General features: G+C 45.6%; 1 protein-coding gene across 1 annotated transcript in view; it reads right to left on the bottom strand.

Annotated features, from left to right (window-relative positions):
* LOC141323603 (uncharacterized) overlaps positions 1-23,475 on the bottom strand; it is a 118,083-nt gene that overhangs the window by 81,202 nt on the left and 13,406 nt on the right. The window contains exon 3 of the mRNA XM_073833487.1: positions 22,938-22,942. Within this exon, the coding sequence (XP_073689588.1) occupies positions 22,938-22,942 (5 nt within the window). The remainder of the gene's footprint in view (positions 1-22,937; positions 22,943-23,475) is intronic.

Below are 23,475 nucleotides of genomic sequence, written 5' to 3'. Positions count from 1 at the left end.
TTAGCATATATCAGATAGCATTATATCAGAACACAAATTTAAATAATTTTGGAGAAATTCGAGAGCTTTCAAACCCTGCTTAAAAGTTCCCAGGCCCAGGAAGCTAATAAGGACATCAGACTGACGTGGAAGAGAAGACATTTTTGAATATGGTCGTCATTTTAGTTTTCTTTGAGCAAAAATACAGATGAGTCACTGATGTCACATTAACTATTTTAATAATGTCCTTACTACATTTCTGGCCCTGGGAACATTTCAGTTGCATTGCTGCAGAGTCAGAAAGCTCTCGAAGCATCCCAAAAATATCTCAATTCATCTTATATGTTTGTGTTTTGATGATGAATGAAGGCCTTACTTGTTTGGAACTACATGAGGGTAAAATGGCACAATTTTCATTTTTGGATGAACCATCCCTTAAAGATTTATATAAATACTTTAGATTGTAGTTATACATTTGAAATCTTCATAATATGGATAGTGTGTAAGGATTGCTAAATAAAACTTAATGGAATTTTTCTATATAATTGAATTGAACAAACAATATTAAATGTTTTTGAGTGTACATTGTGCATGAATAAAATATTGACAGTTGACAGTTGTGAGTCATTTCACTATCACAACATTGTAACACAAGCAGGTTTATAATATACATGTTTTACATGGGAATACACATGTGAATACACATGTTTTTCACATGTGATCACATGGGATTCACATGTGATTCACATGTGATCTGTAGGGTTTCACATGGGATTCACATGTGATCTCTAGGGTTTCACATGGGATTCACATGGGAACACAAGGGTTTCACATGGGAATTCACACAGAATGCACATGAAAGTGTTCCAAAAGCACACGTTTGCACATGTGAAATTCATGTGTTTTTTTCTGTAAGGGAACCTGCCTGATTTATCTCAACTGCTCTGTGCACCCATAAATAAACATGAACTAGACAAAGTGACTAGTAACATGGGCACTATCTTCTCTAATACACTAGCAGCCGTTGCCCCAATCAAGATAAAAAAGGTTAGAGAAAAACGTACTGCGCCATGGTACAACAGTAATACCCATTCTCTCAAAAAAGAAACTCGTAATCTTGAGCGTAAATGGAGAAAAACTAACTTAGAAGTTTTTAAAATTGCATGGAAAAACAGTATGTCCAGCTATAGACGGGCTTTAAAAGCTGCTAAAGCCGAGTATATCCACCAACTCATAGAAAAAAACGTCTCAGGTTACGTATGTAACCCTGGTTCCCTGAGGGAACGAGACACTGCGTCCTGAAACGCTGTGGGGAACGCCATTGGCGGGCCGCACTCTGAGTCATGTCCAACGTCCAATGAGAAACGGGAGTGACGTCACAGGCGCGGTGACGTCATCGACCAGGAAGTATAAAAGCACGTGCGTTTGAAGCTGGCGTCAGCTCATAGGCATGAAGCGAGCGCAGCAGGGATGCGGGAATTATGGTCCGAGACGCAGTGTCTCGTTCCCTCAGGGAACCAGGGTTACATACGTAACCTGAGACGTTCCCTTCCGGGAACTCTACACTGCGTCCTGAAACGCTGTGGGGAACGAGGTATCAACGTCCCCATAATTTCCGCACCCTGCCTAGTGTCTGCTAGAACAAGGGGGGAAAAACAAAGACAGCGTTAGTACATTACAAACCTCAGCCTGGGGATCCTGCCAGGACATGGGTGGTAATACATCTCTGACTGTGGAGCCCACCAGATCAGAGGGAAAGAGACCTCGGCCCTCGAGCCCACGAGGTCATGTCATCCTTCGTCTGGTCTCGCAAGACCGAGAAGGGACAGTGTCTAGAAATACTTACCTGATGAGACACTGCAGTAACTCCGCCTGGTGATCTTGCCAGGACGCGAGTGGTAATCCACCTCTGTCTGTGATCCATCACCAGACAAGAGGGATAATGAGCCTCGGCCCTCAGGCACATGAGGAGAGATGTGGTCCTTTGTCTGCGTTACAGCCAGTACAAGAGGGACACGAGAAGTGCCTGGTGATCTTGCCAGGGCACTGGAATTCATCTCTGTCTGTGATCAGCCACCAGACAAGAGGGATAGAGTAGGCCTCGGCCTTAGGCACGCGAGGCTAGGGTTCTCAACCGCTGCCTGTCCTCAGACCAGTGCAGGGGGAGAAAAAGTTCCTCGGCCCTCGGGCGCACGAGGAGAGATGGTGGTCCTTTGTCTGCATTACAGCCAGTACAAGAGGGACACGAGAAGTGCCTGGTGATCTTGCCAGAGCACTGGAATTCATCTCTGTCTGTGATCCACCACCAGACAAGAGGGATAAGAGACCTCGGCCCTCAGGCACACGAGGATAGGGTTCTCGACCGCTGCCTGTCACACGACCAGTGCAGGGGGAGAAATGCTCCTCGGCCCTCGGGCACTCGAGGAGAAGTGGCGATCCATTGTCTGCGTTACAGCCAGTACAAGAGGGACGCAAGAAGTGCCTGGTGACCTTGCCAGGGCACTGGAATTCATCTCTGTCTGTGATCAGCCACCAGACACGAGGGATAGAATAGGCCTCGGCCCTCAGGCACACGAGGCTAGGGATCTCAACCGCTGCCTGTCAGCAGACCAGCGCAGGGGGAGAAAAGGGTTCCTCGGCCCTTGGGCACGCGAGGAAAGATAGTGGTCCTTTGTCTGCATTATAGCCAGTACAAGAGGGACACGAGAAGTGCCTGGTGATCTTGCCAGGGCACTGGAATTCATCTCCGTCTGTGACCCACCACCAGACGAGAGGGATAAAGGCCTCGGCCCTCAGGCACACGAGGCTAAGGTTCTCGACCGCTGCCTGTCATATGACCAGTGCAGAGGGAGAAAATGCTCCTCGGCCCTCAGGCACACGAGGAGAAATGGTAGTCCGTTGTCTGCATATAGCCAGTACAAGAGGGACATAGGGAGTGCCTGGTGATCCTGCCAGGACACTGGAACTCATCTCTGTCTGTGATCGACCACCAGACACGAGGAATACAAGCCTCGGCCCTCGGGCACACGAGGCTGTAGAGGGGAGTCATACGCCTTTGTCTGGGGAACTTGCCAGAACCAAAAAGGGGTAAAAACTCCTTTCCTTACTCAAAGGAAAGCGCCTTTTGACCTCTTGGGCCTAGCCTTAGTGCTAGGGCTGAAGGATGACTGAGCCCGGAGTGGCTCTGAGGTCTAGTTCGTAGAATCTGACGAACGTAAGTGGTGAGGACCAACCCGCCGCACTGCAGATGTCCTTGATTGGGACACCTGCCATCAGAGCTTTGGAGGCTGCGACGCCTCGAGTTGAGTGAGCCTTGACTCCCATCGGTGATGGGAGACCAGAGGACTCGTATGCAGTAGAGATGGCATCAACGATCCATTTACTGATAGTAGGCTTGGAAGCCGGGCACCCCCTCTTAGGGGGGCCGTAACAGACAAACAATTGCTCTGATTTACGCCACAGGGCAGCTCTGTGGACATAAGTGTCTAGTGCTCTTACTGGACACATTAAGTTATACTTCCTCTGGTCGTGCTCCACGAATGGAGGAGGATAAAACGCTAGCAGCGTTATTGGCTGTGGTGTTACTGAGGGGACCTTGGGTGTGTACCCAGCTCTCGGGTAGAGGAATGCTTTGGCCAACCCTGGGGCAAAGTCAATATAGGAAGGGGCCACTGAAAGGGCCTGCAGGTCCCCAACTCTCTTAAGAGACGTCAGCGCCAACAGCAGTGCTGTTTTTAGGGTAAGCATCCGATCGGAGGCCTCCTCCAGAGGCTCGAAGGGAGGCTTACACAGCGCTTCTAGTACCACAGCCAAGTCCCATGTAGGGACTCTCGGTCTTGCACGAGGCCTCAGCCTGAGTGCACCGCGGAGGAAACGTGAGACCATGGGGTTTCTGCCCACTGAAAGGCCGCCCTGGTAAGCCGATATAGCCGCCACGTACACCTTCAGGGTGGAGTGAGCTAACCCAGCGGACAAACGAGTTTGCAGGAACTCCAGCACTGTACCAATTGGGCAGTGGACTGGGTTTGAGTGGCGTTCGTGACACCAGGACGCAAACAGGTTCCACTTTAGGCCATAAAGTTTCCTCGTAGAGGGAGCTCTGGATTGAAGGATGGTCTCAGCAACCTCGGTTGAGAGACCAGCTTCTATGAGTTGTGCCCCCTCAGGGGCCACACCCATAACTTCCATTTCTCTGGGTGGGGGTGGCGTATTGCGCCCCCAGCCTGAGAAAGAAGGTCGCTCCTGACGGGAATCTCCCACGGAGAGCCGTCGAGGAGGGCGATTATATCCGAGAACCATACTCGGGCCGGCCAGTACGGGGCTACTAGCAGCAGCCGTACTCCGTACCGGCGCACTCTTTCCAGAACTCCCGGGAGCAGAGCGATCGGGGGAAAAGCGTACAGACGAAGCCTCGGCCACGTCTGTACCATGGCATCCAGTCCGAGAGGAGCTGGAGGAACTAGAGAGTACCAAAGGGGACATTGCGATGTCTCCTGAGTCGCAAAGAGGTCCACTTGGGCTTGACCAAAGACTCTCCATATCTGCTTCACCACCTGAGGGTGAAGCATCCATTCCCCGGGCCTCAGCCCCTGCCTCGACAGGACGTCTGCTCCCACATTGAGACGTCCAGGAATGTGAACTGCTCTCAATGAGAGAAGCTTCCCTTGTGACCACAGGATGATCTGGTACGCCAGCTTGTATAAGGGGCGTGAACGCAGACCTCCCTGGTGGTTTATATAGTAGACCACCGCCGTGTTGTCCGTGCGGACCAGCACGTGACGGTTTCTCAGGTCTGGAAGGAAATGCTTCAGAGCCAGGAACACTGCCAACATTTCCAGGCAATTTATGTGCCAGGAATGATGCTGGTCGTTCCATAGGCCTTGGGCGGAGCGGCCACTCATGACCGCTCCCCACCCGGTGAGGGATGCATCTGTCGCTAGCGTGACGCGGCGGCAAGGAGCTCCCAGCACTGGACCTTGTAGTAGGAACCAGGGCTTCTTCCACATGGCCAAGGCACGTAGGCAGCGCCGCGTGACCTTGATCTTGCGGAATGGGTTCCCCCTCGGGGAAAACCCTTTGGCTTTGAGCCACCACTGCAGTGGTCTCATGTACAGCAGTCCAAGAGGTATCACGTTGGATGCAGCTGCCATAAGACCTAACAGTACTTGGAACTGTTTGACAGTGAGTAGCAGGCCTAGCTTGACCGCATTTACTGCAGTAAGGATCGACTCTATCCGAGCAGGTGACAATCGTGCCTGCATCGTGGTCGAATCCCAAATTACACCTAGATAAGTGGTTCTCTGTAGTGGAGATAGCACACTTTTCTTGGCGTTGAGTCTCAACCCCAACTTTCTCATGTGAGCAAGAACAACATCTCGATGTTGAGCCGCTAACAGTTCTGAACTGGTCAAAATGAGCCAGTCGTCTATGTAGTTGAGTATGCGGATGCCCTGGAGTCGTAATGGAGCCAGAGCAGCATCCACACACTTCGTGAAAGTTCGGGGAGAGAGTGCTAGGCCGAACGGAAGAACTCTGTATTGGTAAGCATCGCCCCTGAAAGCGAACCTGAGAAACTTCCGGTGTTGAGGAAGGATGGAGACGTGAAAGTATGCGTCTTTCAGATCTATCGTGACAAACCAGTCCTCGGACCTGATTTGAGACACGACCTGTTTGACAGTCAACATTTTGAACTTCAGTTTTCTTACTGAGAGGTTTAGCTGTCTGAGATCTAAAATGGGCCGCAGGCCCCCATCCTTCTTGGGAACAATGAAGTACCGGCTGTAGAACCCGGCTTCTCTGTACTGAGGAGGGACCACCTCGATGGCCTCCTTCCTCAGGAGAGTATTCACTTCCTGTTCTAATACCAGAGCCTGCTCGGGGCCTACCAGAGTAGGAAATACCCCGCTGAAAGGTGGCGGCCTGGCGCCGAATTGAATGGAATAACCTTTCTCTACAGTACGCAGGACCCACATAGAAATATTTGGCAGTAGTTTCCACGCTGCCAGAAATTCTACTAAGGGAACCAGCCTCTCGAGACTGGTCTCTGGATTTATAAGAGGAGCTAACTTGGTGACCTGTAGCAGCGAACTGGCAGGATGCACCTGAAGTGAGCGTTCTCGAGACCCCCGTGGGGGTGGCGAACTCTCTGGTTCCGCTACGTTTCCGGGCGGAAGGACCAGAGAATGATGTTCGCGGGAGACTGCCGCGCCCTGTAACACCGGCAGGGTTAGCTGACGAATCTCCTGAGGGCCCCGAAGAGAGGTGGTCACCGTACTCCTCAGAGGCGGTGAGGCACCTGAATCTTCGAGAGGGGCTGCCCTCATTGGCCCTGGGCCACGACCCTCAGGGCCTTTTAGCCGAGGCCCTCTTGGACTGTAGGACGACCCTCAGGTCGGGCCTAGTCTTCGAGGACCCCGGCTTGGAGCGTTGCTGAGCCCGCCCTCTAGGCCGCGCCGGAGGGGTACGGGTAGCAACGCTCCTTTTCTGGGTCTCCCTGTGTGAGGAGCTGGAGTGCGGCTGGGGCTGCTCCCGTCCAGCAGCCCCAGAGGAGAAAGTGCGGCGAGGGAGGTAGCGCTGGAACGCCGCTGCCTGCCTACGGGCCTCCTGGTGTCTGCTGACAACTGTGTCAACAGAGTCACCGAAGAGGCCAGCGGGGTGCAGGGGGGCGTCCAGGAGCGTGACCCTGTCCTTCTCTTTCATGTCGGACAGGGTCAGCCAGAGATGCCTCTCCGCGGCCACCAAGGCTGCCATAGACCGCCCAACAGCGCGAGCGGTCTCCTTGGTGGCCCGAAGCGCCAGATCAGCGGTCCTACGCATCTCTGACACGCTCACCTCCTCGCCATCACTAAGCTCCTTCAGCAGGTCGGCTTGGTACGCCTGGAGCACAGACATGGTGTGTAAACATGCACCAGCCTGACCTGCTGCCGCATAAGCCTTGCCCATCAAGCCTGATGTTACTTTTAATGGCTTGGTGGGCAAGGACGGAGCCTTCAGGGACGATGCCAGGCCGGGAGACAGATAGCTCGCTAGTGTCTGCTCGACCTGAGGCATCGCCCTGTAGCCGTATCCCTCCATTCCCCCCACATTACCGTAGTAATCTGAGGCGGGGGAGTAGAGACGAGAGGAATACGGCTTATCCCACGACCTCGCGATTTCTTTATGGAGGTCGGGGAAAAAGGGAAGGCTCCGTTTGGGAGGTGCTGATTTAGCCCTCAGGAAGCGCTCATCAAGCCTGCTCGCCTGGGGCTCTGGATCTGGAGCGGGTGACCAGCTGATATTGAGTTTGGCCACCGCGCTCGTCAGCACCTCCACCAGCTCCTCATACTGGGGTGATCGGGGGGGCGGTTGTGGGAGATCGACGCTCTCTATGTCAACCTCCTCGGAGGAAGACAGGAGAAGCGCCGACTCCTCCTCTCGGAGGGAAGGAACCGCAGTGCGGGCTTCCTCATCCAAGAGGAGGTCATATGATCCGCTGGGTGAGGAGAGAGATAGGGGATCACCCGTCTCAACTCCCTCCAGCAGATCTAGCTGCGAACCCCACGAGCGCAGCTGCCGCTCCGCCTCGACGGAAGCGGGGCCAGACCCGCGGGGAACGCTAATGAAAGCCCCCTCCTCAAAGAGGGCTTTCCGGGAACGGAGCAACCGCAGCGGCATCCGCTCGCACTGCGGGCAGCCAGCCCCCTCAAGGGCTGACCTAGCGTGCTCCGCTCCCAAGCATACCACACATAGATCGTGTGTATCCCCACCAACAATGAAGCGTTGGCAGGGAGGGACACACCGTCTATGTGGTTGCTGAACCGCCATTGTTCTCTCGTTCTGAAAAGAACGCTCGTTCTTAAAAGAACGTTTTCCCCCAGGCATTTCTGCTCAAATAAAAGTAGTGCAATTGGCACTGAAAAACAGCAGAATGCAGATCAGACAGACAATAACACAGAGCGCTCTCGCTGAATGACAAAAGCTGACGCCAGCTTCAAACGCACGTGCTTTTATACTTCCTGGTCGATGACGTCACCGCGCCTGTGACGTCACTCCCGTTTCTCATTGGACGTTGGACATGACTCAGAGTGCGGCCCGCCAATGGCGTTCCCCACAGCGTTTCAGGACGCAGTGTAGAGTTCCCGGAAGGGAACCAAAACAATCCAAGGTTTTTTATTTAGCACAGCTGCTAGATTAACAAATAACCAAACACCTCCTGACCTGAATATTCCTGCACAGTTTAACAGTAACGTCTTTATGAATTTCTTTACTGATAAAATAGACAACATTAGAAATACAATAACTAATATAGATAATACAGCAACTGATACTTCAACATTAGTCATTACACCCAAAGAAAAACTTCAGTGCTTTACAACTATAGAACAGAAAGAATTAAATAAACTTATCACCACATCTAAACCAACAACATGCCTATTAGATCCTGTACCCACTAAATTACTAAAAGAGTTGTTACCTGTAGCAGAAGTACCGCTTCTTAATATTGTTAACTCATCGTTATCTTTAGGCCATGACCCAAAACCATTCGAACTAGCGGTTATTAAACCTCTAATTAAGAAACCACAGCTAGACCCTTGTGAACTGGCAAATTACAGACCCATTTCTAATCTTCCATTTATGTCTAAAATTCTAGAAAAAGTTGTGTCTGCTCAATTGTGCTCCTTCTTGCAAAATAATAATATCTTTGAAGAATTTCAAAAAAGAAACCGAAGAACAAATAATCAGTGTCTCGGATATCCATGACACATGCCCTTTCTTGGCCAGTGACTCTGTGGTCATTCTCCAATATCTCTATGTTGGTAATGTGGAAAACCTGATGTCAAGGCTGCCCATGAGGCTGATCCTAAAATATATTAACCGCTGTGTTTTAGAAATTCAAGGACTAAAATGTAAATAGCTATGTCTGCATCTTGCTACCTGTTTAGTTTGTGTTTAACAGTTGATGTTGTTAATGTATGTGTAAAGCTCTGCTTTTGTCTGTTCTTGTTTAGTTTGTATATTGTTTGTTGTAAAGAATATTAACTGTTTGTTAACAATAAAAATATAATTCTGTGTGCTTCACAGTAGTTGTTTTCTTTACCATTAATTTCTCATCTATTAACCAATGTCTTATGGGTTTGGAAAGAAATGAGGGAAAGTAAATGGTGGCAATTTTCATTTTTGGTTTAAGTATCCCTATAAGCAACAGACAATTTAATTCTTTACTAACTTTCCTACAGAATTTAATACTATTGTCACGAGGAGGGTCAGAGACGTGCGGATCCATTTGCAGCATTTATTAGGTAACACAAAACAAACACAAATGGGCAGGCAGAAATCGTCGTCAAAAAACAGGCAGAAAGGTCGGGGCTGGCAGCAAGAATCAAACACGGGAGGGAGTCCAGGAATCAAACACAGGGAAAACAAACTCGGGAAGAAACGCTCGGAAATAAAGACCATACGGAACAATAAGACTTCGCAGAGTGGCTGTGTGTGTGAGAAGCTTAAATGCAGTCAGTGTGATGAGGTGCAGCTGTGAGCAGAAATCAGTAAAGTGTGAGCAGGTGAATGCAGTGATTAGTGCAGTGGCTTGTGGGGAATGAAGTCCATGTAGTGTGGTGCAAGAGTTCATGATGACAGGATAGACCAGATACGTGACAGAGCCCCTCCCCAACGAGCGGCTTTCAGACGCTCTAACCACCTAATACAACCTGGAGGGTGGTGGAGCAGAGGCGGAACAGGGGGAGGGATGGAGGGCCAGGTCCATGTAGGGGTACTGGAACCATGAACTGAGGCGGAGCCGACGGAGGGAGAAGCCATGGTGGAGGAAGGGTTGGCTCCTGCCTGGGGCCGACCGACGGAGGTGGAGCCGGTGGAGCCCGAGGCAAAATTGGAGAGTCGATGGTCCTGGGCGACACAAAGGATCCGCAGGACCAAGGCGGAACCCAAGGCTCTGGCGACCCCGGCGGAGATGGAGGTCCGGAGGTACGCAGCGGAGCCGGAGTGACAGAGGATCAAGGCTGTGCCCACGGGAGGGAGGAGGTCCACCAAGCCGGCAGGACGGAGTGACGAGGCGCAGCCGGAGGAGTAGAGTCCAGAGGCGAAGGTGGGGCGACGACTGACCGGGGCGGAGCCGGAGAGACGATGGAGCCTGGAAGAGCTGGTGGGCCGACGGCCGACAACGGAGACGAGGGAGCTCAAAGCCGTGGTGGAACCGCTGGGTCGGAGGGCCGAGGTGGAGTCCAGGACTCTGAGACTGGAGGTGATGGTGAGGGTCCCTTCAGTCTGGACACCGATGGAGACTGGCAGTCCCACGGCAAGTCCTCTGCACTGAAGGTGGGATGTGGGTGAGTAGAGGGACTGTCAGGAGACAGAGGTGGCGGGACTGGAGCAGCAGGGAGGGTGGGTGGGAACAGTCCATGCATGAGCTCCGTGACCAGAACCGGGCAGACAGGAATCTCAGGACGACTGGATGGAACCAGCGGAGGCTCTGGAATGCTGGGCGGAACCAGCGGAGGCTCTTGAAGGCCGGGTGGGAGCAGCGGAGACTCTGGAAGGCCGGGCGGGACCAGCGGAGACTCTGGAAGGGCGGGCGGAACCAGCGGAGACTCTGGAAGGCCGGGCGGGACCAGCGGAGACTCTGGAAGGCCAGGCGGGACCAGCGGAGATTCTGGAAGGGCGGGCGGAACCAGCGGAGACTCTGGAAGGCCGGGCGGGACCAGCGGAGACTCTTGAAGGCCGGGTGGGACCAGCGGAGACTCTGGAAAGGCGGGCGGAACCAGCGGAGACTCTGGAAGGCCGGGCGGGACCAGCGGAGACTCTGGAAGGGCAGCCATCTTGTGCAATGGCTGTGGAAGGGTGACCATCTTGAGAGCAGACTCTGGAAGGGCAGCCATCTTGTTTACAGACTCATGCGAGGCAGCCATCTTGGCCGGGAACTCAGGAACAGAAGAACAGTCTACATAGTAGACTGATTAGCCAATTCTATGAAGTCCATCGCATACTCCTCAATAGTCCGCTCACCCTGCTTGAGACGCATGATCTGTAAAGTGGTGTTGGTGCTGGAACCGGATGACACCATTCGTGCTGGAACCGGATGCTGGAACCTGGATCCTTGTAGCGGCGAAGTCTTTTGTCACGAGGAGGGTCAGAGATGTGCGGATCCATTTGCTGCATTTATTAGGTAACACAAAACAAACACAAAGGGGCAGGCAGAAATCGTCGTCAAAAACAGGCAGAAAGGTCGGGGCTGGCAGCAAGAATCAAACACGTGAGGGAGTCCAGGAATCAAAACACAGGGAAAACAAACTCGGGAAGAAACACTCGGAAATACAGACCATACGGAACAAAAAGACTTCGCAGAGTGGCTGTGTGTGTGAGAAGCTTCAATGCAGTCAGCAGTGTTGGTCATCTTACTTTAAAAAAGTAATTAGTTACAGTTACAAATTACTTCTCCCAAAAAGTAATTGAGTTAGTAACTCAGTTACCACATTGTAAAAGTAATTAGTTACTCAGCAAAGTAACTGTGACGTTGTTTTTTATGTTCTATAACGCTATTACGTTCTATAACATCTTTAATATCAAAGATGTTTATATTAACTGATTGAGAAATAAAAACACTATATACAGTATTGTAGAACATTTGGTATTTATTTGAGCTCAATAGATTGCAGCCTGCTATATGATATGAATAGAAATAAAAACATATAAAAAATAAATATTGTGCAAAATAAAGACACAAATGTAAACTTGGGTAAAAAAAAACAAAGGAAAACCTGGCCATTAGTGCAAATCTTTGTAACTGTATATTAGGCCTACTGCACAATAAACAGAACACTATCCAACTCTTAAATATTCAGTATGCCTTTAATTTCAATTAACGAGAAGTAGTGCCGGTACTTCCAGTTCGCGAACGCTACCTTTGAATTTCCCCGGCTCGCCGCCATTGTCACTCACGCTGTCTTGTGTTTGTCAGAGCGTGCAGTGACTGAGACAGCGTGAGCAGGGCACCGCCCACCCAGCCAATCATCATCGCATTTGCAACGGTGTCATCATCCCCACCCCTGCTCTCTCCAGGCAGCTGATGGGTAGCCAAAGCATGACACCTCGCGCTTTATTCAACCAAATTTTAGTAACGCGACACTTTACATTCTCAGTAAAGATAACGGCGTTGCAACGATGGGAAAAGTAATTAATTAGATTACTCCGTTACTGAAAAATGAACTCCGTTACTAACGCCGTTATACTTAAACGGCGTTACTGCCAACACTGGCAGTCAGTGTGATGAGGTGCAGCTGTGAGCGGTAATCAGTAAAGTGAGAGCAGGTGAATACAGTGATTAGTGCAGTGGCTTGTGGGGAATGAAGTCCATGAAGTGTGGTGCAAGAGTTCATGATGAAAGGATAGACCAGATACGTGACAACTATTTTTCCTACCACTAGAAATTACAATGCAATATTTGGATAATCTGAAGAGAATAAGCCACTGTGTCATTATTCACACTCATAAGTTACAAAAACCAAAATAAAATATATACAAGCCTCAGTATTTCCCCTAGAGTCCCCTAAACTGTGCATTTAGTTTCTTTTGTTATATTGCTAACGCTTTTTACAAAGAAACATACAAATACACATAATATACAAATAAAACAAATAGTGCTTTATTTTTCAGGTACAGGAGGTGTGTTTAGCAGTAACATTGAAGAAATTGAATGAGTATAAAAATAAAACACAATATAAACATAACTATAAATTATCAACTGGTTCTTAATAAAGCATGTATTAACATTCTTCAATCAAGAGCAGTGTGTGATTTTTCTTTGTGTTTTGTTGTTTAATTAACATTAAAGTTAGTTATATTGTTCTACTGTCACTTTAGAGCTGCATGCATTTAATATACAGTTGTGCTCAATTATTCATACCTTTGGTGAATATGGTAGAAGTAGGCTGTGAAAATAAATCTGTATCATTAATCCTTTTGATCTTTTATTTTAAAAATGTACAAAAATGTAACCTTTCATTGTAGAAAAACAATTTAAGACAAGAGAGAAATCTCATTGAGTTTTTCCCTCTAATTTCCTCACATTGGCCACAATTAATTACACCCTCATATTCATTGATTTAGCAGCCTCCATTTGCCACGATGACAGCTCTGAGATCAGAGATCAGAGGCTATTCCTTCACATTAGGGGTGGCACGGTTCACAAAATCCACGGTTCGGTTCGTATTGCGGTTTTAGGGTCACGGTTTTCGGTTCTGTACGGTTCTTGTTTTTATTTTTCATTTTAATCTTTAACACTCCAGAAGTTTTCTTTGGCATATGAAATGTAGCTTGATTATCCACAATTAAGGATACATTATTAAAAAAAAAGTTATATCATGATGTAATCATGCACAAACTGAACTGGACTTGACATTTTTGAGACCATCTCTGAGGAAAGCTAGGGGAGATTTGATACAGCAAGAGAGAAGACATTGATAACATGCTTTTCATTTATTTGGCAAAAACAGGACAATGTGTATCTCTACAGGAATTTGCGTGCCTTTTTTAGCACATAAAGACTGAACTGAAGAATTAACTTGCCTGTCTAACAACACACTGGCGTGATGTCTTCTCAGATGAACTGACAAATAAAGATGAAATCCAAAATGTTCCCACACACCTGACCTGGCTAAGGGGCCGTTCACATGAAGCCTCTTTTGCGCACTCAACTTTGTTATTTCAAATGTAGACGCGTGGTACGCGCGCTCGTAATGGAAGCGAGGCGGTGCGGCACGCTCGTTTTTTCCAGGCGCGTACGTGCCGCATCGAGATAAAAACATCTCAACTTTTCAAAATTCCGCAAGCTCACCGCAGGCCATGTGACATGAACCAACCAATCAGCTTCATCCTTTCCTTTAATAAAATTGAAAGCACAGCCAAGTTGGATGAACAGCGTATCATATCTGGCGCATCTTCCAACTCCGGGCAGCCTTACCTATCTCTCACACTTGCCATTTCTACACGTGACGTAACCTGCAGCACTCCACTTTTACTGTCTCTATGTCTACACACACCTCTTATTTCGCGCAAAAAGGACACTCACGAGGCTACATTGCGCATGCGTTGAACCGTTGAACCGTGCGGTGCACACACGCACCGAACCGAGACGAGCGAACCGAACGGTTCGGTTGTTTTTCATGTACCGTGCCACCCCTACTTCACATAGAATCTCTCCAGAGCCTTCAGATTTCCAGCTCTATGTTGGTGCTTTTCCTCCTCTGTTCACCCCGCTCATTTTCTACATGGTTCAGGTCAGGGAACGTCTAGGTTACGATGGTAACCCTCGTTCCCTGAAGGAGGGAACGGAGACGTTACATTGGGAATCGCCTGAGAGACCAATCATCTCTGAGCCTTATTCAAAAGGCCAATGAAAATTGGCGAGGAGCATTTGCATGCCAAGCCACTCCCGAGTACATACGGGTATATAAGAGGGCGGCATGCAGCCAGCCAGTCAGTCAGATTTTCGCTTTCAGAGCCTCTACATGCTCGAGCCGACTTCTAAGAAGAATTGTTCCTGCGAGTTCATATTCTCTCCCTGCTGGTGTGCTGCCTGACTAAAAGAGCAATATCACAGGCAAGTTCATCATACAGCAGGCCTACACCCACCCGGATCACCTGTGTGGACAATCGGACAAACCCTCAGTCATACGAGGTGTCCAAAAATGAAATTAAAATAGCGTCATACAAAACCTGAATCCACCAACTGCCCTGTTGTCTGGGGAAGAGCAGGACCTATTCACAAGGGGAGGGTTCATCTTGCTGAAGGGAGATATTTAAAAAAGTGAGCAAATTTACCAACATTATTTAATAAATTCAACTTTTTTTTTTTTTAAGAGTGCCTCTCCCAAACTGTATTTCTATAGCCACAAATACGTTATTTTTTATTAATATTAAGATATTCTCTGCAATCATTTCATTGCATTTTTGTGCGATTAACTGATTAAGGTTTTAATACAGGTTGAATTAAGGTAATGTTTTGTTTAACCCTTTAGAACGTACGATCACACCGGTGTGATTTGTCTTGGCTGGTCCCTTATGCGTATGATCACACCGGTGTGATTCGAACGTTCGCCGCATCACGTGATCAGCTGCTGAATTCAAATCTGTTTTGGCGCTTTTGCTGGCTCTGAGCCAGATCGGAGGCGCTGAGTGCTTGTCATATTATCACAACTATTCAGTGTTTTCAACCATATAATGCTTATTTTAGGTTTCAGACATTTAAATAGACATAAGTACTAGCAAAACCATACATTTATAGTTTGTAAAATACACACTGATGTCTATGGAAGCAGCAATAATGATCCTACAAATATATTCTGACAGCATCATTTATTGATATCATATACAGATTATGCAGGTAACTATAAAGTTCACTCTCCTCTTCTTCCAGCTCACCAGAGACTTACTTTAATGTCTTTCGGGAGAAGAGGATGCATTTGCGTGTGTTAAATCCCACAGCTCGGATTCAGCGCGAACAAACATGGCGGCGCCCATCAACCGGTATAGATTAACTAACGCGGTCATAATAAAAGTATTTGGATTTTTAAATACATTTACTTGCACATATTTCGAAATCGGAATATCATATATTTCAAAATATAGAGAGCATGCTTATGAATATCAATAATAAAAAAGGGAAAACGAAATAAAAGCGATCCATGTGTCTTATGGTGCGTTCACACCGGACGCCACTTGCGCGGAAAAAACGCGCTATTCGCGCGTAGTTGAACGCTTGAACATTTGAGTTTACTCGCGCCATTCGCGCGGTAAAATTCGCGTCATTCGCGCGTGACATTTTCTTCACAACAGACGCGAATTCGCGTCAAGGGAGGGGCTTCTGCCACTCGTCAGCGGGAAAGTAGTTGTAAAATAGGTGAATGAGCTCAATTTGCCAGCTTTAGCTTGCTTGTAGTCTCAATATGTATGTATGTAGGTTAAATTGAGTAAAGAGCGTTTTTTAAAACTAACCAGATTGTCCGACCTCTTCACTCACTTTATTCCTAGCAAGATCCCTTTTATTTCTGTTTCTACAAAAGTCCAAAGATGTATCGTACAGCTCCGAGGAACCACAGACAGCAACGGTGATTTTGTCCGTCATTGTTGTTTCGGATTTCTGCCTCCGTCACTACTAGAGCAAGCTCCTGATTGGTTACCGCGGCGCGGAATTCCGCCGAAGTTCAGATTTTTGAACTCGCGCGTTTCGCGCGAATGGCGCGGCAGTCGCTTGAAACGCTCAATGCGCGCCGCGCCATTCGCGCTATTCGCGCGTTTCGGGCCGCAGGATGGCTATTCGCGTCTTTGCATTGACTTAACATGTAAATCACTCGCGCTTGCCGCTTCATTCGCGTCCGGTGTGAACGCACCATTACAGTGCTGTTGTGGCTGCGGTGTGTCACATGACGCGTCGCCATGGAAACTGTAATGCCAAACATTCCAAAATAACGGTCGCCTAAAAAAACTCACTCTTTGGGGTTAGATAGAATATTTTAAACTCACGTGTGAAAAGGTTAAAGACGCATTTTAATCAGATTCACAGCCAATGTTATTTTGATTATGTCTAAGCACTAGTAACTGTATTCACTTGCATTGCATTAACAATCCTACCCTTGTGATCATGCAGTTGCAGGTCCCCAGGATGACCCGAGTGGCTGATGGAGAGGTCCCCATGGTGTGGCCAGGTGGTGATGGAGGTGTCCCTGTGGCGTGACGGGGCCCTGGTGGAGCTCAGCCTGGGAGATCACATTGAGATTTCGTGCCTCAAACCTTCTCCCAAGCTGAACTCATCCAGCCATTCAGCTGTGGAGGTACACAACATAATGCATCATGTAACCTAATTATTCTCTAATTGATCTTTCTGCATCTTCCTACACTCCTGAGTGTGTACCAAGTGTATATTCACTGGTAATAACTTATATTGGTAACACTTTAGAATTAGGCACTATTAGTTAATATCAATGCATTGACCAAGTACAGAACTTGTCAATCTGTTACACATAATGTTAGTTAATAAAATACAACAGTTCCAAAACTTTCCATTTCATAACGTTTTAGTAAATGTTGAAATTAACAAAGATAAATAATATATTCTTCAGAATCATTTTTCTTTCTAGATCATGTGGTCAACTCACATTAATAGTGTTCATGTAATTACATTCCTTTGCTGAGACTTCCGTTGATGTTATTATATTTCCGAAGACTGTAGCTGAGCCAGTAAAGGTGGAGCTCACCTTCATCGGGGTGTTGGAGGGAGACGGAGGTGCCACAGTTCTGCTGTCTGATGCGTATGAGTACACAGTCCACAATATATATATATATATAATTTTTTTTATTAATTGTTTTATCACTTATTAATTGTTACATTTTTTATTAAGTTTTTTCATTCAAGAATTGTTCCTTTTAATTAATAATAAAACGTGTTTAATACATTTTGCTTTAAGTGTTTTTCTATGCTTTCTATAAATGTAAATTAAATAATCAACGTAAGTCTGATGCATTGCATCACCATTCATCAAATTTTCATTTTTGGGTGAACTATCCCTTTAAGACAACAAAAAAAAGAGACAAAATCAATTTATAAAAGGCTATTTTAATGCAAAATAAAAAATACAATTTGCATTAATAAATGTTAAAATATACATGTATGTGTTTGTGTGTGTGTGTGTGTGTGTGTGTGTGTGTGTGTGTGTGTGTGTGTGTGTAAGACAACTTTCTTCTTTATAAACTCATAAATTTTAGAAGTATGTTTAACAAAGTGGCACGAGCAAAGATTCTAATCCTGTCACGTGAGAAGGAGGAGATCTGGTTCCAAATGCAGGTAAGTATTTTTTAATGAAAATAATAACAAAACAAAACCAAAAGGCCAACACGGCACAACACGACATAAACTGAAATACTAAATAAACCAAACCAAGAACACGATCAAAGGCCAGGATTCAGAAACACAGAAATACACACAAGACAAAAGACAATGCAGACATGAAGCAGGAGTGAGAAATGAGAGTTCTTATACAAAAGTCCAAATGGTGAACAGCTGTGAGTGAATCAGTGTTAATGACAAAACAGACGTGAAGAATCAGGAGTGCAGTGCAAACAGCGACCTCAGGTGGCTGAGGGAAAACCCACAGCCCCGATCATGACAAACCCAAGTAGTCTGACTTATTTCCTCTTCATATAAACCTATATTAATTTGAAACTCACATAACATTTAAGATATACATTTTTATATATACATATTATATATATATATATATATATATATATATATATATAGTCTGACAACTTTCCTCTAACAACCCCCTATAAAGTCACAACATTTAGAAAGGGTTCTATAGATTTAACTGACAACTTTTCAATTCATATAAACCCATATTAACTTTATAAACTCACATTGTAGATGCACATAAATATATGTAAATATCAAGTCACAACATTTCAGAAAGGGTTCTAAATGTAGGGTCCTTTTCCCAAAATTTGCATATTGTGATAAAGTTCATTATTTTCTGTAATGTACTGATAAACATTAGACTTTCATATATTTTAGGTTCATTACACACAACTGAAGTAGTTCAAGCCTTTTATTGTTTTAATATGGATGATTTTGAGCATACAGTTAATGAAAACCCAAAATTCCTATCTACCTACATTACAGAAAATAATTAACTTTATCACAATATGCTAATTTTTGGAAAAGGAACTGTATATATTAATCTGACAACTTTCCTCTTCATATAAACAACATTTTAGAGAGGGTTAGTTGTTGTAAACTTGTTTTTAATAGATATGTATAACAAATCAACATTCATTTTATGAAAAAATAAGGTGCCTTTTGCATTCAAAATACATGAATAACAAGTGCAAATGATTAATTTAAGTGTCTGGATTTTTCTTAACAAAAGTAACATGGTGAAAAATACAGAGCAGTCTAATGTGAGAAATGACACTGTCTGTCTCCCATCAGCTTTTGCCTAGTACCCAGGCCACTCGGAAAGATACTTCTGTAGCTCTCTCTTGCTGTGTCACAGCTCTCACAAGCAACTTATTTGTTGATTCATATGAATACTTTAGCTGTCGAAGTTTTGCTGTCCGTACCTCTGTATTTTGTGGATATTGTCGTTCAAAATGACTGTGTTTTGTTTCATAATGCCGTTTGACATTTCCACTCTTCACAACTCCAACTGTCTCGTTACAAAACAAACAGAATGGCTTCGTGCTGGATTGGGGCAAAAAGAACGCATACCTCTCTCCAATCATCTTTGAAAACTCTATTTTCTTCGTCAACTTTTCTTTTCCTGGACAATGACATCCTCCACACCCATTCAAACGCTTACTGCCGTGAAGTGTCGTGTTGCGCGGCTCGCGGCCGATTATGTCAAAACTCACTGGATGTCATGGCAACTGAATCACAGTAGAAAACTTTAAATATCTTGCCTTCCCTTTAATTTCGGACCATCTCCTAAAAGACATTAAACACTACACAAATGATTCTGATATGCGTTTATCAAAGTAGGAAATCCAGATTTTTAATCCCTTAAATTACTGCTGTTGAAATACGAAATGGTGGCGGGTCCGGATCCGGACCGGAGTCCGGACTTTGAGAAGTGCTGCTGTAGACAATAGACTGCAAAAATTCCCACACTGGTGCGCACTGCTTCGGAAAATGGATGTCCAACACGTAAAAAAGTTTAAAGCATGTGTCCACAGCACAGATAAGTGTGTTTCGGTGAAGTGCCTGCTTGCCGACAACAACAAACGCTTGATGGCAGTTACTGCAATCCCAAAGCCCAAGGACAAAGGGGAAGGGTTTTGCGAGATCAGCCTCCTTTAGGTACTCAACCATGTTAGTGCCAACCTGTTAAAAACAGAAGAACGTTAAAAACATACAAAAATCACTTTACACACACAATGCAGCATTAAACAAAATCCAATCCATGACAAATAATTAATTTAAAGCTCTCCTGAGCTGATGTTTTTTCTTAATTAATACTGTAGTCTGATGTCTACTTATGATATTTGTGTGGTTTTTACATAAAAAATTCATAATAAACAATAAGTTATATGTTATTTTATACCCTGGTTTTGAGGTAGGCTCCAGAAACGATCGATTTTAATGGGCGTCTTACATTGAAGACTTTGAAGTAAACGCCTACAGCTCTGTGATTGGATAACGGTGCGTTCACACCGGACGCGAATGAAGCGGCAAGCGCTAGTGATTTACATGTTAAGTCAATGCAAAGACGCGAATAGCCGTCCAGCGGCGCGTATTGAGCGTTTCAAGCGATTGCCACGCCATTCGCAGGAGTTCAAAAATCTGAACTTTGGCGAAAATTCGAGCCGCATTAACCAATCAGGAGCTTGCTCTAGAAGTGACTGAGGCAGAAATCCGAAACAACAATGGAGGACAAAATCACCGTTGCTGTCTGTGGTTACTCGGAGCTGTACAATACATCTTTGGACTTCTGTATAAACAGGAATAAAAAGGATTTGGCTAGGAAGAAAGTGAGTGAAGTGGTCGGACAATCTGGTTAGTTTTAAAAAACGCTCTTTACTCAATTTGACCTACATATACTGTTGGACTTTCAAATAGTCCTCTGCATGTTCAAAAATGGTTCAGGAGTCAATCTATCAAAATTTAAAAGTTTTATTCAAGCTCAGCAAATAGGAGAAATCAAGAGCAAAAACAGCGCTGGAGAAGAATTCTGTCCTTCCGAGTTCTTCTGAATTCTCTTTCAGAAACACACCCTTAAATATCAAAGTTGTCTGCTATCTATTGACGTCTTCCGTGTATCTTCTCTTGACTGCTGGCGTCTAAAGCAGAGGTTTCTTTCCACCACCCACACACAGCTCAAGTCCTGCTAAACCTTCAAAAGTATCAGTTCTTATCTATGCAGGACATAACAGGACATGCTATCCTCAGCAGTCTGCAACATTTCTCTGCAGCACCGTGCACATAATATATCAATTAACCATTTCAGACAGTTTGACAGTGATTAGCACTCTATAGTTTAGTTATTAAAGCTTTCTTATGCAAATGGAAAATATATAAAACATATTCAAACTGAAAAGTACCACAAATCCCTCTCTTGGCCTCTGAAAGAGGCCACACAATAAAAATGCACAGAAATATACAACCAAAAAAAGAAAAAAAAAAAAGATAATACACATGATTTTTTTTTTTTTTTTTTTTTTTTTTTTTTTTTCTACAATGCTGCAACACAAATCATTTAAAACAGTTTGGATTCTGTTATGCCAAATGCCCTAGCCACCACCACGTCCAAAGGTCTATGGAATATATCAGTCTCATAAACCCAGTGTTCATCCTAGAGCTTAATGTTTTTTTTTTTTTTTGTTTGTTTTTTTTTCTAACAGCTTCAAGCAGCCAATTTAAATTTTGCAATATCATCACATAGTCTCAGATGGTTACTGAAAGCACATCTCCATTAACGTACTATAAAAGGTATTTTCTCCCCAGGGCTGTGATCCCTGGCACAATTGCATCAAATTGTGGACCCTGGTCGCAATCAAAAGCAAGCCATCAAGGAATGCGGTGGCTGGTGAACAGTGTAGGAGGAGCTCATATTTTAAACAGGCAGACTGCCTGCTGCAACTCTGTACAGCTTCTCTGATGCTCTAGGCCTATCAAGCATCTGCTCAACTCCACAACAGTCTCACATATAACACCTCCATTTCTGGCAGGTGCCCAGTGGCGGTGAATCCCTGCCTTAGGTTGCCCTCCGCTTGGCCAAAAGAGGATCTTACCCGTCATCGAGAAATCACCTCATTAACACTGGTAACCGCTCTTTCCCATTGGTTATCCCAAACAGTGTTCTTTCAGAATTTGGTGTTTTCTTGCAGTTTAGGAAAGGTGCATTCAAGAACCCTGAGAGCCATTGAGACTTCCTACCTACAATAAAATATGGGTGTAAATCATCATGTGAAGATCAGTTTTGAAAGTTTAAATTGTAGTAAAAGTAGTCTTACATCCGATTGACTGCAAATATAAAAATTTTTCATTTTCACTACATTTACAGCTTTAGCCATGGTGGAGGCCAGCACGTGACCAACAAACTGTCATATTGCAGTCAAACAGAGAGAAACAATGAATAAGTATACTTCCAATCACGGCATTGCCTTACTTACTGGTATATATCAACATTCTACTCTAGTCAACATTGCATGCATGTAAAATTCAAAAGGTAAAATTCCCTATACTACCAGTGTGCTCAGACAGGACTGGGCCGAAAACCCCCACGGGGAAAGACGCCCAGACGGTCCCCTAATTTGCAATTGGGCGACCACAACATGTCAGCTGAGACAATCACACTGAAAGTATCTAAGCTAAACATTTCTACACATTCCTTCTAGGCTCAAAACATCTACTGAACATCTCTATATAACACACAATTTATGATGAATCAGCATCTGCAAGAAAACACAGTTAATAGAGAGAGAGAGAGAGAGAACATTCACAAGTTACATTCCTCCTCCTCTTCTTCTTCTTCTGGGGATATCAACAAAGGCATTGTGTAAGGGGGCGGAGCCTCTTCTTTCTTTTCAATTGCTGTTACTATCACCCTGTTACACAATGACCGGATGCACGGAATGCAGCAGCATCCACAAGTTACCACTATAGCCACAAAAGTAGCGAGAGATACTAGAATGGATGTTATCATGGTTTTATATTTTCCAAACACATTGGTTAGCCAATCATCAAAGGGGTTATCTATACCAGAGTGTTCTGCCATAGTTTTAGAGAGAGTTTTCAGTCCCTCCAGGGCCCGCGTTACTGACCCATCTGGAGCGGTATTGTTTGGGATAAACGTACAACAAAAATCTTTGAACATTGCGCAAACGCCCCCACTCTGGCTAAGGAGCATATCTAGCGCCATTCTATTTTGTATGGCCATCAGGGAAGTCGGAGCCAATTGTTCTGATAGGCCTTCTACTGCGTCTCTAGTCAAATTAGCCAATCTCATTACGTTATAATGAACGTAGTTTATCCTATCCACATTTTTATTTGGAGTAACAGGGAAGAGTGCTGCTATGATTGGGATGTTCTCAAACCCGGCCGCAATTTGATCTGCCAATTTGTACTCATCCGGCACCCCCCGGGGAACTCCTATCGAGTCTATGTAGGTTGGAGAGTTAATGGATAGGTCGAATGTTCCCGCTTCTCTTTTCCTCCTACCTTTTTCCACGTCTTGTGCTATTCCTTTCCTACCAATCAATGCCAATGGCGCTGCTAACCTAACCATCGCGCATGTTCCTACAGTCAATTTCCCTTTTATTCTCACGAACAGCCTCCTATGCCCGCAGTAATAGTATAATCCCCCTCGCGCCCACGGTCCAATTACATCCTCAGCATTCTGAATGACCTCACTGCACCAAGCAGGATCAATATGTCCCACCTTAAACCTTGGATCAGAGGCGCTAAAGTTAAAACACGTAAAGTTCCCCGAGGTTGCAGAGAAGGGACCTGTTTTT

Source organism: Garra rufa, chromosome 1 (genome assembly GCF_049309525.1).
Source record: "Garra rufa chromosome 1, GarRuf1.0, whole genome shotgun sequence".
In the NCBI taxonomy this organism is placed as follows: Eukaryota; Metazoa; Chordata; class Actinopteri; order Cypriniformes; family Cyprinidae; genus Garra; species Garra rufa.
This window is presented reverse-complemented; position numbering and strand designations above follow the sequence as displayed.